At 48.5% G+C, this 13,023-nt stretch overlaps 2 protein-coding genes across 2 annotated transcripts; one reads left to right on the top strand and one right to left on the bottom strand.

Moving 5' to 3' along the window:
* Positions 1-2,633: 2,633 nt before the first annotated feature.
* On the bottom strand, positions 2,634-4,035 carry FIBRA_02615 (uncharacterized protein; the record flags this gene model as incomplete). The annotated part of the gene is made up of 6 exons (XM_012324473.1): positions 2,634-3,064; positions 3,119-3,309; positions 3,366-3,537; positions 3,590-3,782; positions 3,834-3,846; positions 3,950-4,035. 6 exons carry the CDS (start codon positions 4,033-4,035, stop codon positions 2,634-2,636), a joined length of 1,086 nt encoding a protein of 361 aa, XP_012179863.1.
* A 718-nt stretch (positions 4,036-4,753) lies between these two features.
* Positions 4,754-11,797, top strand: FIBRA_02614 (uncharacterized protein; the record flags this gene model as incomplete). The annotated part of the gene is made up of 43 exons (XM_012324472.1): positions 4,754-4,860; positions 4,915-5,236; positions 5,288-5,545; positions 5,604-5,777; positions 5,832-5,895; positions 5,950-5,990; positions 6,042-6,088; positions 6,138-6,252; positions 6,303-6,692; positions 6,752-6,815; positions 6,867-6,970; positions 7,019-7,049; positions 7,101-7,236; positions 7,287-7,332; positions 7,388-7,415; positions 7,464-7,490; positions 7,548-7,693; positions 7,742-8,006; positions 8,062-8,171; positions 8,220-8,268; positions 8,319-8,406; positions 8,465-8,477; positions 8,527-8,586; positions 8,649-8,741; positions 8,791-9,046; positions 9,101-9,269; positions 9,328-9,471; positions 9,531-9,592; positions 9,649-9,888; positions 9,946-10,048; positions 10,093-10,211; positions 10,265-10,324; positions 10,377-10,383; positions 10,437-10,566; positions 10,614-10,677; positions 10,727-10,749; positions 10,797-10,922; positions 10,978-11,224; positions 11,287-11,301; positions 11,358-11,470; positions 11,528-11,551; positions 11,614-11,673; positions 11,720-11,797. The coding sequence occupies 43 exons, from the start codon at positions 4,754-4,756 to the stop codon at positions 11,795-11,797; spliced, it is 4,818 nt and encodes a 1,605-aa protein (XP_012179862.1).
* Between the last annotated feature and the right edge of the window lie 1,226 nt (positions 11,798-13,023).

The following is a 13,023-nucleotide window of genomic DNA, read 5'->3' as shown; positions in this document are numbered from 1 at the left end:
CGGTTTGTGCTGGGGCTGGTGTTGGCTGAGTTCAATGTCTGCGTCTATCTTGCCGACCGCTCGGGTGTCGTGGGTGGTTCTTCATTCAACATTCATAACGTGCGTTTCTAGAATGGTTAGGTATAGATCAAAATTCTGACTTGACTTTTGGTATTAGGACCCGTTGACCTTCATCAAGGTCATCGCAGGAATAGCCACACTTCCCCTGGAACGACTTGGGTGGGATACGACGATGCGCACACTCCCGAAGCAACTATCGTATAGTAATACGGACTTGAAAAAGCCTGGTGTGTTGTCGTACAGAGCTGGATCGGAATATTATTGGCTAGTAGACATGCCGAAGAAGCTAAATACCAATGACAGACCTAAGCGGGGAGGGCAGAAATATGAGACCTTCGTGCTCTTCGAGGCAATTTCCCTACTGCGTGGTGCGGTGATTCGCGGTCGCGCAACGAGGGTGTGGAAGGCTTGGAAGAAGGATGAGTTGAAGAAGCCGAAAGAGGAGCGATGTGTAAGTCTTTAATCACACAAGCGTCCCATTGTGACCTGTCTGACGACTGGATGGCAGGTCTACGTTCTTAAAGACACATGGCGCGACGAGCGACGAGCGCTCGAAGGTGAACTACTGGAGATGATAGGTGATTGTGAAGGAGTCACCCAGTTGCAGTCATACTGCAGCGTCACTATCGATGGCCAGACGGATACGACACACTCGCTCATCCGTCGAGATTTGGTCGTAGCGGATACACCAAGATCAATCGAGACAAACCAAGAACAGGCGACACCGTCTGCAGAGGCTCCGAACTATCGATCTAATTCCCCGGACGGAGAACGCAATGGCACGACGAGATATCTTCCCGACCAGGATTTCTTACCTCCGCTGGCGCTAGAGCAAGGACTGCCACCGTTGCGCAAGGTTCACTCAAGGCTGGTCGTCAGGACGTATGGATGGCCGGTCAAGTATGCGCTCTCTCCGGAAGAATTACTTTGCGTCGTCGCCGACGCGGTGAGAGGTGAGTAGTGTCAGAGCGATGGCGAATTGTGGCTGAAGGGGATCTAGGTCACAAGAATTCTTATTTACGAGATATTTTGCATCGTGATGTTAGCGAAGGAAATATCCTTATCGTGCCGGCCATGGTGAATGGCAAGAGAGTGTTCAAAGGCGTGCTCATTGATTATGACAATGCGATCAAGTTCAGCACCCATCAAACGCTCGCAAATGACCCTGCGTCTGTAAGAGCATTACTTTCGACATTGGCATCCGACTTATTGCATCCCTCCTTTGCTATAGGGCACTCGTCCCTTCATGTCTGGAGAATTGCTTCAACAATGGCCCTACTTTGCGAAATCGGGCGAGACGCCGTCAGCTCCTCGACACGATGCAATTCATGACCTAGAAAGCTTCCTCTGGGTTCTTGTCTATATTTGTCTTTCTCGTGATGGCCCAGCTCATCGACGTCGAGATATCTGGGACAATAGTGAGAAGACTCAACCTCTTCGCAACAACTGGAGGGCACTTTTCGAAGGAGAATTTGGGTATCTAGCTGAGCGCAAGCAAACTCTCATCAGGAATAAAGACGACTTTACTTTTCGGGTGCTCAAATTTCTCCCAGACTACTACAAACCACTCGAGAAGGTGCTGGCGAATCTGCGTGATATTCTCGAAACTGCATACTGCTCGCGGGAGTTCAACAACGTGCACGAAGACTTCATCGAAGCCATGGAGGCCGCTCGGCTTGACTTGAAGCCTATCACGGATCCTAAGCATGTCGCGCTGCAGGAACGTGAAATCGAACGCAGACGAACCGACGATGGTCGCACAGGAGAAATATCTCCCACTTCAAAAGGAATGAATATGGGCACTGCCGCATCGGGATCCACGGTGTCGCATGATCTTCAAGAACCCGATTCCCCCACCCCTAAACGTACAAAACCTACTTCAGATGTGCTGGAATTACCATCTGCACGTTGATTGCTGTAATGCTTAGCTGTTGTATGGATTATGCTTGCGTGAGAATCTTTTGCCAGAAGCTTTGGTGTCACGTCCTTAACAGATTTCAGGCATGGGCTGGAATGTAGAACTGTTTCTCGGACATCAGCAAAATACGAAAAAGAAGGCCTAGAATTACCTTATATTAGAATCTTAGAAACAAATATCTGCCCTACAATTATTGTGACTATCAACTTTCGGAAAATCAGAGGTATGTGGCTAATTATATTCTGCCACCTGAGTCAATTAGTAGCTACAGGCTATATGAGCTAATCTGTGGTTGTGATGTAGTGTAGGGCACGACAGTCCCACCCATTCTTGCTCTTGCCCTCATGGACTCCCCGAGGTGCTCCTCTACACATGCCATCAGGGCCTTGCAGAATTGGCGTTGCGCGACTCTACCGTCCGTTCTGTCACTTTGGCCAGTGGTACACGCTATGTATAAGAACAAACAGGCGTAGCGAAGTCTTCGTTGGGAACCCTCTCATTAACTTGCGTCGCTAAGTTACCCTCGCAACTTAAGTGCGTACACCACAAGCTAGCGCATAGCTTCGAATAGCGGTACCTAATACAACTAAAAGCCACATAATACATCATAAGAATCTGATAAATACACCATGCACGAACCTCCCACAAACAGAATCTAAGCATCGCCGAAGTATTCCTCTACCAACGCCCTCTTCCGGAGACCGAGTAGGTACTCTTCCATCTCCTCTCTCGTCGGCAGTTTCGGCGGCAAAAGGTTTTCCGGCGATAAAAAGGGAATAAAGGCTGCAGTCGCGCGAGCATATGTAAGCGCATCATCCTGTAGCGGAGCTGCCGCGCCGTTTGCACTTGCTTGCTGTGAGCCATCGATTCGTAGGCGCTTGGCACTCTCGTCTACGGACATTTCAGCATCATCTTCGCCTCCGTCTAGTGCTTTACGTTTTGTATCGGTCTGCGATGGTGTTTCTGAATTTGAGTCTATCACAGTCACAATCGCTGCTTTTTTTGTGGAACGAGGAATCTGGGGTACTGGTTCGTCTGCCGGGAGACCCAGAATTGTTCGTAGGTGTGAATATGCATCCTCCCATTCTGAAGACGACCTCAAATGAGGCAAACACAGAATGCTAGTGCAATGAAACGTACCTTCTTCTTCAGCGCGCATCTCAAACTCCACTAGCTTCCCGTCTGTCTCATCTAAGTCTCCAAAGTACGCTGGGCCCTGTTTTGTAAACTTCTTGTAATAGTTCTGCGTTTGGTTCTCTTCATCTTCTTCCGTCTTCTTACTTTGAAAGAGTTCTTTGACACCGGGGAGTTCTTTTGCTCGACCAAAATACCTAGGGTTTGCTAGGTGTCAGCACCGTAGAAATCTCTCCAGGTACATTTCACGCACTTGTATCCCTTAGTTCCAGGGACTTCTTTTCCATCATCATCCATCATGGCTACATTCCGCCGATAGTTCGCTCCACCTAGCGCAACTATTTGGTTCTCCCAGTGTCGCTTTTCTCGCATCAGCTTATTTATTTCATCATTGAGGTCTCGGACCTCGTAGTCCGTTAGACCGGCTATGCACGAAACCTTCAGTGGGTTTGAGACGAAAGGGAGCCTGCTGCGCACCATCCTGGATCTTGGACACCTTCCGACTGATCTCCCTCAAGATCTCTCCCCTCCAGCGTTCACATTCGCGCAAGCTCTTACACGCGCTGGCCATTCGTGGCCTGCGGTCGCTCCTAGTCCCCAGGCCAAGCTCTGCTGCCTGGGCCTCTCGGAAACGATACAGCATAGACTGTGCTTTCTCCTCATTACGAGCCTGACATTGATGATTAGAAAGAATAAAGTTCTTCTGTTAGAGCCTACGCACCATTACGGTAGAGCTTTAGCAATGCTTATGAGTGTTTTCGAACTTGAAGGGGGAAGACTTGAACAGCGTTGACAAGCCAAGCTCCCGCGCTCTAGAGGACTATCACGTGATCTAACCCTCTTCGGGATCTTCCGTTTACGGCGAGGCGACCCGTCGCCCACTGGTCCAATGGATTAGTGGTATCGTCACAATGGATAGCCATCGTGCACCTTCCATGCTGCATGCAGTCTCTCAAGTGGCCCAGAGCATGTTAGCTCTTTGAGTGTAAGTGACTGGCTTACTCTCAAACTGCTTCTGCTCCGTAGTACGTGCTGAAATGGTGTTTGTACTTCGTGTTGGAGAGCTGGCAGCTGAGATCATATCACCAGCGTCTGTAGCTACGGATTGACCGAAGAAGACATTCCCACTGGCCGCCTAGTGAGACACTACTTTGCGTGTGCGCTAGCCCATAAGTAGCATATATATTTGAAGAGATGCGTTTGGCGAGCTCGAGTACCTCAGCCTGGCGATACTTATGTACTGTGAAGTTCACTGGCGCGGCAAGCACTTTTGAAGGGGTTTGAATTTCAAGGACCCCCCGCGAAAATCTCTTTTTCGGTGGCGTTCTCCCTCCTGTGGTGCGTCGCATCATGTCAGACTACGCGTGTCGCGCGCGCGCGCCCAATGGAAATTTGACTGTGTTAGCGCCCGTGTAGTCCGACCCACATTGACTCGCTGTCGCTCGCTTCCGAGCGGGCGATATGGCTTCACAAGGTTTGATGCGAGTGACGCGGTTCTGCTCTATCATTATGTATAGTACGGACCGTATCTGATTCAAGACCTGCGGATTGCGCGCTAAAGACTCCTTAAGTACAGCACCGCGGCTTTGTCAAGTTCTATCTCACACAGTCTCTGCGCCGCTCGCCGCTCACGTTGACCAGATGGTTGTGGGTATCGTCCATGCTGCCTGGCAGATGGACACTCAGATTCCATTGGCGCGGCCTTTATCGAATTTCAGCGATGATGCGTTTGGGGACATGATCGCAAGGTGAGCCTGGGGTACACGAAATAGTGAGTTTTATACGTCTGACCTTTTGTATAGCTCGTGGTATGATACTCTGAACATCCCGGCATATATCTCGTGCGCGTCAGCTGCAATTCTTTTATTCGAGATTCTTCGATGCAAGTTCATCCAATGCCTGCGTGGCGAGCATTCCGTTCTCGGGAAGCCTCCAGTCGAGCCTTGTTCCGCCAAACATATAGATCGTCACGGTGGCCCTACGATTTTTGCATTCAAGTGTGCCCGACTACTTGCTTGTATTATCTTGTTCTGTCTGTCTGTTCTTCCGTTGCTCTCCCTTGCAGATGATACGGTCGAAGCTGACGCAACCCTATGGCGAGATTTTGGACTTTGTGTAACATATGTGAGGATGTTCCTGGAAATCTCGGTATTTGCATCATCTTACAACCAATAGACTTACGCATCCCTCCTCGCACTTATTTCGGTGATTGCAAAGCCAACCAGATCAGTGTCACGTCACCTCGCCATTGTTCTGCTCTTTACTTGGGGTGTATACATGTATCGAGATGTCTGGCCTCTGGCAACGTTCACCCTGACGCCAATAGACTCCGCAGAGGGGAGCCTGCTATGGGGAAAGATTTCTCTGCTGACGCTCGCAGCGGTTCTCGTACCTATATGTATGCCTAACCGCCATATTCCTATCGACCCAAGCGTGAGTCGTATTCCAGCGACTTCCTGGCGTTGACTTCTTATCTGATTGATTGATTCAGGACCCAATAGTAGCACATCCTGAACAGACAGCTTCAATTTTATCCCTCATGCTCTATGGATGGCTGGACAAGACTGTGTTGGAAGCCAATCGCGTGTCTCACCTCGGCTTGGAAGGGCTCCCACCGCTCGCTGACTATGATCACACCAAGAATCTAGTCAAGAGTTGTTATCCAGTTTGTACCAATCCGTTATGTTGGCAGACAATGCTTTATGGTATCATTCTGTAGTGTCTCGACCCATTCCAGATAACGAAACGAAGGCATCTCTTCTGGGGCCTTATGAGAATATTCCGTAGGTCGCTTGAACAATTTACTACTGGCTCATCAAGCTGAAAAGTGACGACAGGGACTCAATATATTGTCCTCTGCTTGATGTTGATGTCTCGAGTATGCCTTGCACGATCTCGCCAACATGCTCCTCTGACTTTGTTTGTGTAGACCGTCGCATACCTTGCTAGCCCCGTGGGCGTGAACAGACTGCTTAAGTATGTGTGCTACTATCGGGCCGATATCAGAATTTTAACTTTAGAATAGCTACCTGGAAAAGGGCGGTGAAGGGCAGGTTGTCCGGCCCTGGGTATGGATCGCATTCCTTTTCTTTGGTCCTGTCCTGGGGTCAATTGCGTTCCAATGGTATTGTTACACGTCGGTATGTTGTCATCCTCTGTACTGTCTTCATCAGCTCATTCGCGTTGCAAGACCACTACAATCACTCGGGCCAAGGCAGTCATCACTCAGCTCGTATTCGACCATGCTCTTCGAATTCGTGTGAAAGCAGAAGTTGAGGAGAATGGTTCAAATTCAGCATCAGAAGCCGTGGTGTCAGAATCTGCGTCTATGGTCATACCTGCTACGTTTCAGGAGACAGCCGAAACTACAAGCGAGGACACGATAATACAGGAATCGGCAAGCACCACCGATAATTCTTCCCTGGGAAAACAGCGTGCGCCGGAGACGAACTTGGTGAATGACTCCAAGCAGAAGTCTGGGCCTGCTGATGTCAAACAGGGTGCAAATCTATTAGGAAAGATTAACAATCTCGTCACAAGCGATATGGCCAATATCTCCCTGGGACGAGATTTTCCTTTCGTTGGCGCGTTCTTGTCTCCGTCTATGCTAGGCCATGACTGACTATGTTTTGTAAGTAGTGGTGGAGATTCCTCTTCAGATCGCGCTTTGCACTTGGTTTCTGTATTCGATTTTGGGATGGAGGTATATTGCGAATTTGCACGACCTAGTGATTTAAAGTGCTCTAACTGTCAGTTTGTAGCGCGCTTGTCGGGATGATGGTCATGGCTGCAATGGTCCCATTGCCTGGCTGGATCGCCTCCCTCCTCCAGAATCTCCAAGTCAAGAAGATGGAGAAGGTATGTTGCCGGCTCGTTGGAAAAGATCTTTCTGCTCATTCAGTACAGACGGATGCCCGCGTACAAAGTGTCACAGAAAGTACGGCATCTCAGAAGTTTCCTGGTGTAGATGCTGACAATGCATGTAAAGTTCTCAATGTCATCCGCATGATCAAGATGTTTGGTTGGGAGGGACGTATGCAAGATCGACTAGCACATAGACGGGATGAAGAATTGACTTACATGAGGAAGTATAAGCTACTTGACTTTTTGATTGGTTACATCAAGTACGACGGTTTTTTCACCTTGTATATGCTGGCTGATTAAAAATCGCCAGTCACCTCATCCCTGTCATCACCATGATCGTAACTTATACGCTCTTCGTAAGCCCCCTCATTCATTTGGGTTGCTAGGCATATTAATCATGTGTACCAACAGACCGTTGTTATGAAAGGCGAGCTGACTGGTGAGCGATATCTGGCTTCTAAATTTTCAAACATTGACACAGTCGCAGCTTCCATCGTGTTTTCATCCATCACCAGTATGTACGCATAGAATACTCTGACCAGTATTGTGCTAAGTCTTTCCAGTATTTGAGACATTGCAATCGGAAATGCATTCGGTCTTTGGGATGATGCCATCCATTATTCAAGGCAGGTGTCGCCCTTTCCACTTTCAATGAGCTATCTGACTGTTGGCGCAGCCAAAGTATCCCTCGACCGTGTGAATGAATTCTTGCACGAAGTAAGTGGGACCATCAGGTCACTCTTTGTGGTGCTGATTGTTCCGCAGACGGAATTACTCGACCAGTTCTCGAGTGGAACATCCGACTCCGTCTTTTCATCCGAATTCCCTGGTAATGATAATGACGTCATCGGCATCCGCGACGCGGCCTTTACGTGGACAAGTTCTAACGATGGGACCTTGACACCCGGTCCTAATCAGCGAAACTTCACCCTCCGTATTGAGGGCGAGGTGACCTTCAAGCGTGGATATACCAATTTGATTGTTGGTCCCACAGGATCGGGCAAGACGAGCATGTTGATGGCGCTCCTTGGTGAGTTTGCAGAGTAGAGACGTGTATACCGGACACTTGAACGAGACCCTTGTAGGAGAGATGCATTATATTCCCGCTGGCCCAGACTCTTTCGTCAATCTGCCTCGCTCCGGTGGCATCGCTTACGCTGCTCAAGAATCCTGGGTTCAGAATGAGACGATTCGGGTAAGGAGAACGGGCTGCATTGTCTAATGTTATACTCACTCTGAGAAGGATAACATTTTGTTCGGGGCTTCATACGACGAAGAGCGATACAGTAAAGGTGCGACTACTATTCAAAATCGATAATTGTTTTTACCAATGTCGTGTCAGTAATCGAGCAATGTGGGCTCCGACGCGACCTGGAGCTCCTCGAGGCGGGCGACAAGACGGAGGTCGGAGAGAAAGGGTTAACTCTGAGGTGTGTGGTTACTGTTTAGTTTCTATCATACGTGTAGGGCTTTAACTGTTCTCCACAGTGGTGGCCAGAAGGTGAGAATCAAAACCCCTGGTGTCGTTCAATGTACGAATACATCTACAGGCTCGCATCACCTTGGCTCGGGCTGTCTATTCATCTGCGGAGATCGTTTTACTCGACGATGTAAGTGTAGATGAATCATGATTCACACTACAATGCCGCGATGGTTTACTCTCCTGCCTCAGGTGCTTGCAGCCCTGGACGTCCACACCGCCAAGTGGATTGTTGAAAAATGTTTCTGTGGAGATTTGATCCGGGGGCGTACAATCATCCTCGTAGTACGTGGAGTCTGCCACTTTCTAGAATACAACATGACTGTGCTACCAGACACACAACGTAGCATTGGCCAGCTCGGTAGCAGAGTTTGTGGTGTCAATGGGAACAGATGGGCGCATCCACAGCCAAGGTTCGCTCTCAAAGGCGCTGGAAGATGACAAGCTCCTTTCCACCGAGTTCGCGGAACAGCGTAAAGAGGAACTGAAAGTGGACATTGATGCTGAACAGCCTGCGCAAGAAAAACCATCAGCCGGAAAGCTTATCGTAGCGGAAGAGATCGCTGAGGGACATGTTGGCTGGTCTACTTGTGTGTATTTCCTTGTTCCGCTCGTGATAGCATCTAGCTCAGCAAGACTTGTAGGGAAAATGTTCATAACTGCTCTTGGGGGACAGCATTCTCTTATCTTCTGGACAGTCTGTGTTGGCACGTTTATTGGTTCTGAAGTGCTAGCCACTTTGCAAATATGGTTCCTCGGGCTTTGGTCGCGGGAGTATGAAACACATCCTGCTTCGGAGGTACCAGTATCATAGTATGTGCTTTCCAATTCTACATTGCCATTGTTTATGACCATCACTCCCATCTTTCAGTTTTCTGTCAGGATACACTGTCATCCAGGTTGTAACCATACTTTGTTTCACAACCTCATATGGGTCATACATTTTTGCAACTCTTCGAGCATCACGAAAGATTCATACTACTCTGGTAACCTCCATCTTAGGCACAACACTCAGGTATGTAGGATATCATTTCGATTAACCCCTCATGTCGGATGTAAAATATGAGTCCGCAGGTGGCTCGATAAAACGCCCGCTTCTCGTATTATTACTCGCTGCACGCAGGATATTCAAGCAGGTACGTGTCGTTTGGAATGTCAAACCTGTCAGCCTACTCAACCAGCGAATTATTAGTTGACGGCGAGATAAACCAGTACTTTTACTGGTTTATGATGCACAGTGGGACCATAATAGTGAAGCTAGGTTCAGTAGTAGTCATGGCACCCATTGCGTTTGTGTCTGGAGGATTGGTCGCTGTCATGGGCGGATTGTGTGGTCAAGTTTACATAAGAGCGCAACTAGCTGTCAAGCGGGAAGTGAGTGTAGCTGAGGCCCCGGTTTTGGGTCACTTTAATGCTGCTATTGCGGGGTTGAGTAAGTCCTTTCGTTCAGATGCTGGCTCCTAAATAAATTGCGCTGACCCGTGCATAGCCTCCCTCAGAGCATACGGCGTGCAGGAATCGTTCAGGTTACAATCGTTCAGCCGTATTGACAGATATACAAGAACCACCAGGATCCTCCACGCGCTGAATCAGTGAGTACCTTTCACGTAAGCTTTTCCTGAGCTAACAGAAGAAGGTGGATCGCCATACGCATTGACACACTTGGAGCGCTATTTACCACTAGCCTCGCATCCTATCTTGTGTATGGACGAACCTTCAACGCCTCTAATACGGGTTTTTCGTTGAATGTGGCAGGTTTGTGATGCAGCCCAGAAATCTGACAGATTGTTGACTTACGTTATACACAGTTGCCTTCAGCAGCAATATCATCTGGTGGGTGAGGCTGCTGAACGAACTTGAAGTCAGTGGTGAGTTCTTCTATATAATCTGCATAGTTTGTGTTGTTGAGTAAAATTATAGGTAACAGGTATGTCAGAGAGGTCTTGAAATAACATATAATATTTACAATCAAGGCGTTAGTTTGGAACGAATTCAACAATATCAGGAAATAGAGCAGGAACCGAAACCCAGCACGAATCATGCACCCCCGGCATATTGGCCTGCAAGTGGGACGTTGAGAGTAGAGAAGCTATCTGCAAGGTATTCCGAAGTAAGTCGTCTGGCCTCAAGCTTAGCATATCTTCTGACTTGTTCAAGGATGGGCCTTGCGTCCTACACGATATCTCGTTTGAGATTAAATCAGGAGAACGTGTTGGAATAGGTCAGTCCGATATCCATAATGAGTAATTCTTGAAATGAACATCTTGTAGTTGGTCGCACCGGTAGCGGAAAGGTACGAATAATTATTCAATTTTCAGCCATTTGTTGATCACCCTTCAGAGCTCCTTGACTTTGGCGCTTTTGCGTTGTATTCTAACTGAAGGTGCTGTGTTCTACGACGGGATTCGCACAGACACCATTAATCTTGATGGTCTGCGGTCCAAGATCACCATCATTCCGCAAGTCGTGAGTAAAAATGCGGTTTCATCACATGTTGAGATATGAATTTGTCCCTCTCTAGCCGGAGCTGTTGAGTGGAACACTGCGGCAAAACCTAGATCCGTTTCAGCAGCACGACGACGCGGTTTTGAATGACGCATTACGCGCTGCTGGCCTGTTCTCTCTTCAAAGCGAGACGGACGAGAGCCGCATCACTCTAGACAGTCAGCTTGCTAGTGCTGGGAACAATCTCTCCGTAGGACAACGTCAGATTCTTGCGCTCGCGCGAGCCATTGTGCGGCAGAGCAAGCTATTGATATTGGACGAAGGTATGTAATGTCGTACTAGATGTGCATTAATGAAGCTCTAACGCTATGTCGCTGATTCGTAGCCACTTCTGCAATCGGTCAGTTTAGTAATGATTGGCCATTGTCATGTTTTCGTATTAATAAGACTTGTCAGACTATGAGACCGACACAATTATTCAAGCCTCACTCAGACGGGAACTGGGGAAGGACGTGACGCTCTTGACGATCGCGCACCGCTTACAAACGATCATGGATGCAGATAAAATTGTGAGTATCTCGTATAACCTTCCGTACTTGCATGCCATTTTCTGACCGTTATCACAGATGGTACTTGATGCTGGACGCATTGTGAGTGCTGAACCTTAGCCGCTGCCTGGAATTGATTCGATAGTTGAACTATACGTCCACAGATTGAATTTGGTAGACCTATTGATCTGTTGAACAAAGAGGGTGGAATTCTTCGTACTATGGTAAGGGAGAGTGCGGATAAGGATTACCTACTTTCATTGGCCGAAGGTGCAGCAATGGCTACGTAGTGTAGGAGCTCTTTTCGGAAGCATCAGCTACAGCTTGTATCGTTTTGCATTCAAGTAAGGCTTTCGAATGCTACCGACTGAAGCGTTACGATAAGTTCACTGGACAACATCAAAGTTACGCACCGGCCAGAAATGGCAACCAAAATACAACGACCACTACGCAGAAAGCATCCTTTCGACGCCATCAAAAAGCACACGAAAGGCATTGGAACAGTGCCAACCTCTGACCAATGAGATTTCATGGAATGGATCAACCGGACCGCGAGCGGATGGCATCGAATCATTAAATAGTCGTTTTTAATCGGTCGGGCCACTAACCTTCAAATTGAAATTTTGAGCATCTTTTTCCTGCTCTCTCTTGTCCGTCTCTCCCTCTGTTTCTCTAACAGTCACTCGGATCCAAACCCGACTGGCATGGCGGAGCGGCATCCCGAGCAGACGTCGGCTAATGACGGACCTATGAGAGACGCGCGCGCTTTTACCTGAGACCATCGGACTGGAATCGGAACGCATTTGTCGGACGGTGAGTCAAGTCGAGCTGACAGGACTCTCTCATGAACTCACATGGCCCGCTAGTCTCTACAAGTCTCTAGCTGGAATTAGAACCGTATTGCAGCGTGACCATGATCGTAGGTCTAGTTACTACTGCCAAGTGCAAGGCATAGTGCCCTCCTCGTGCTCTCGCACCGACTCGCCGTGCTGTGAACCACTCTCGGCTGCAGAAGACTCCTTCCCCATCTCGAAGAATGTTGTCAGCGAGGTGACGTCGACAAAGAAAGCTGTGCAGCAGCTTTCAAGCTACCCAGCTCCAATGTCCGTCATTGTCACAGATGGTGGGATATTGGACCTGACAAATGCAAAAGAACTCTCCAAGTTGATCATGTATGCTTCATCTGGAACTGTCGTGTTTGCTTTCCAATTTGGCAGCAGCATGATTCGAGCTACCGTCAATGACATTCTACAAAAGAAGTTTTGCCTGTTGTGGGAGATGGGTTTTTTTAACAGAATCAATTGCTGAGCTCAACGGCGATGCGGAAGGTCTTGAAACAGTGGATCTCGATTGGAAGCTCGATCGGAGAGCTCAATTACTCAGACGTGTCCCCAAACGTGCTGCGGAACACGTCTCCGTCTCGCATGCTGGCAGCGGTACGCTATCTCAACCTGGTGCTTTGGTTGAGACTGCAGCCACGTTTGGATCCTATTGCCAAGGTCGGATTGGGTACGTTGGGTATGTGGATATGTCAGCGGCGGCAGCGCACGTTGTCATGGCCATGTGCTTGGATC

Source organism: Fibroporia radiculosa (genome assembly GCF_000313525.1).
Source record: "Fibroporia radiculosa TFFH 294 genomic supercontigs, scaffold1366, whole genome shotgun sequence".
Classification (NCBI taxonomy): Eukaryota; Fungi; Basidiomycota; class Agaricomycetes; order Polyporales; family Fibroporiaceae; genus Fibroporia; species Fibroporia radiculosa.
Note: the sequence above shows the minus strand (reverse complement) of the source record. Positions and strands in the feature narration are given on the sequence as shown.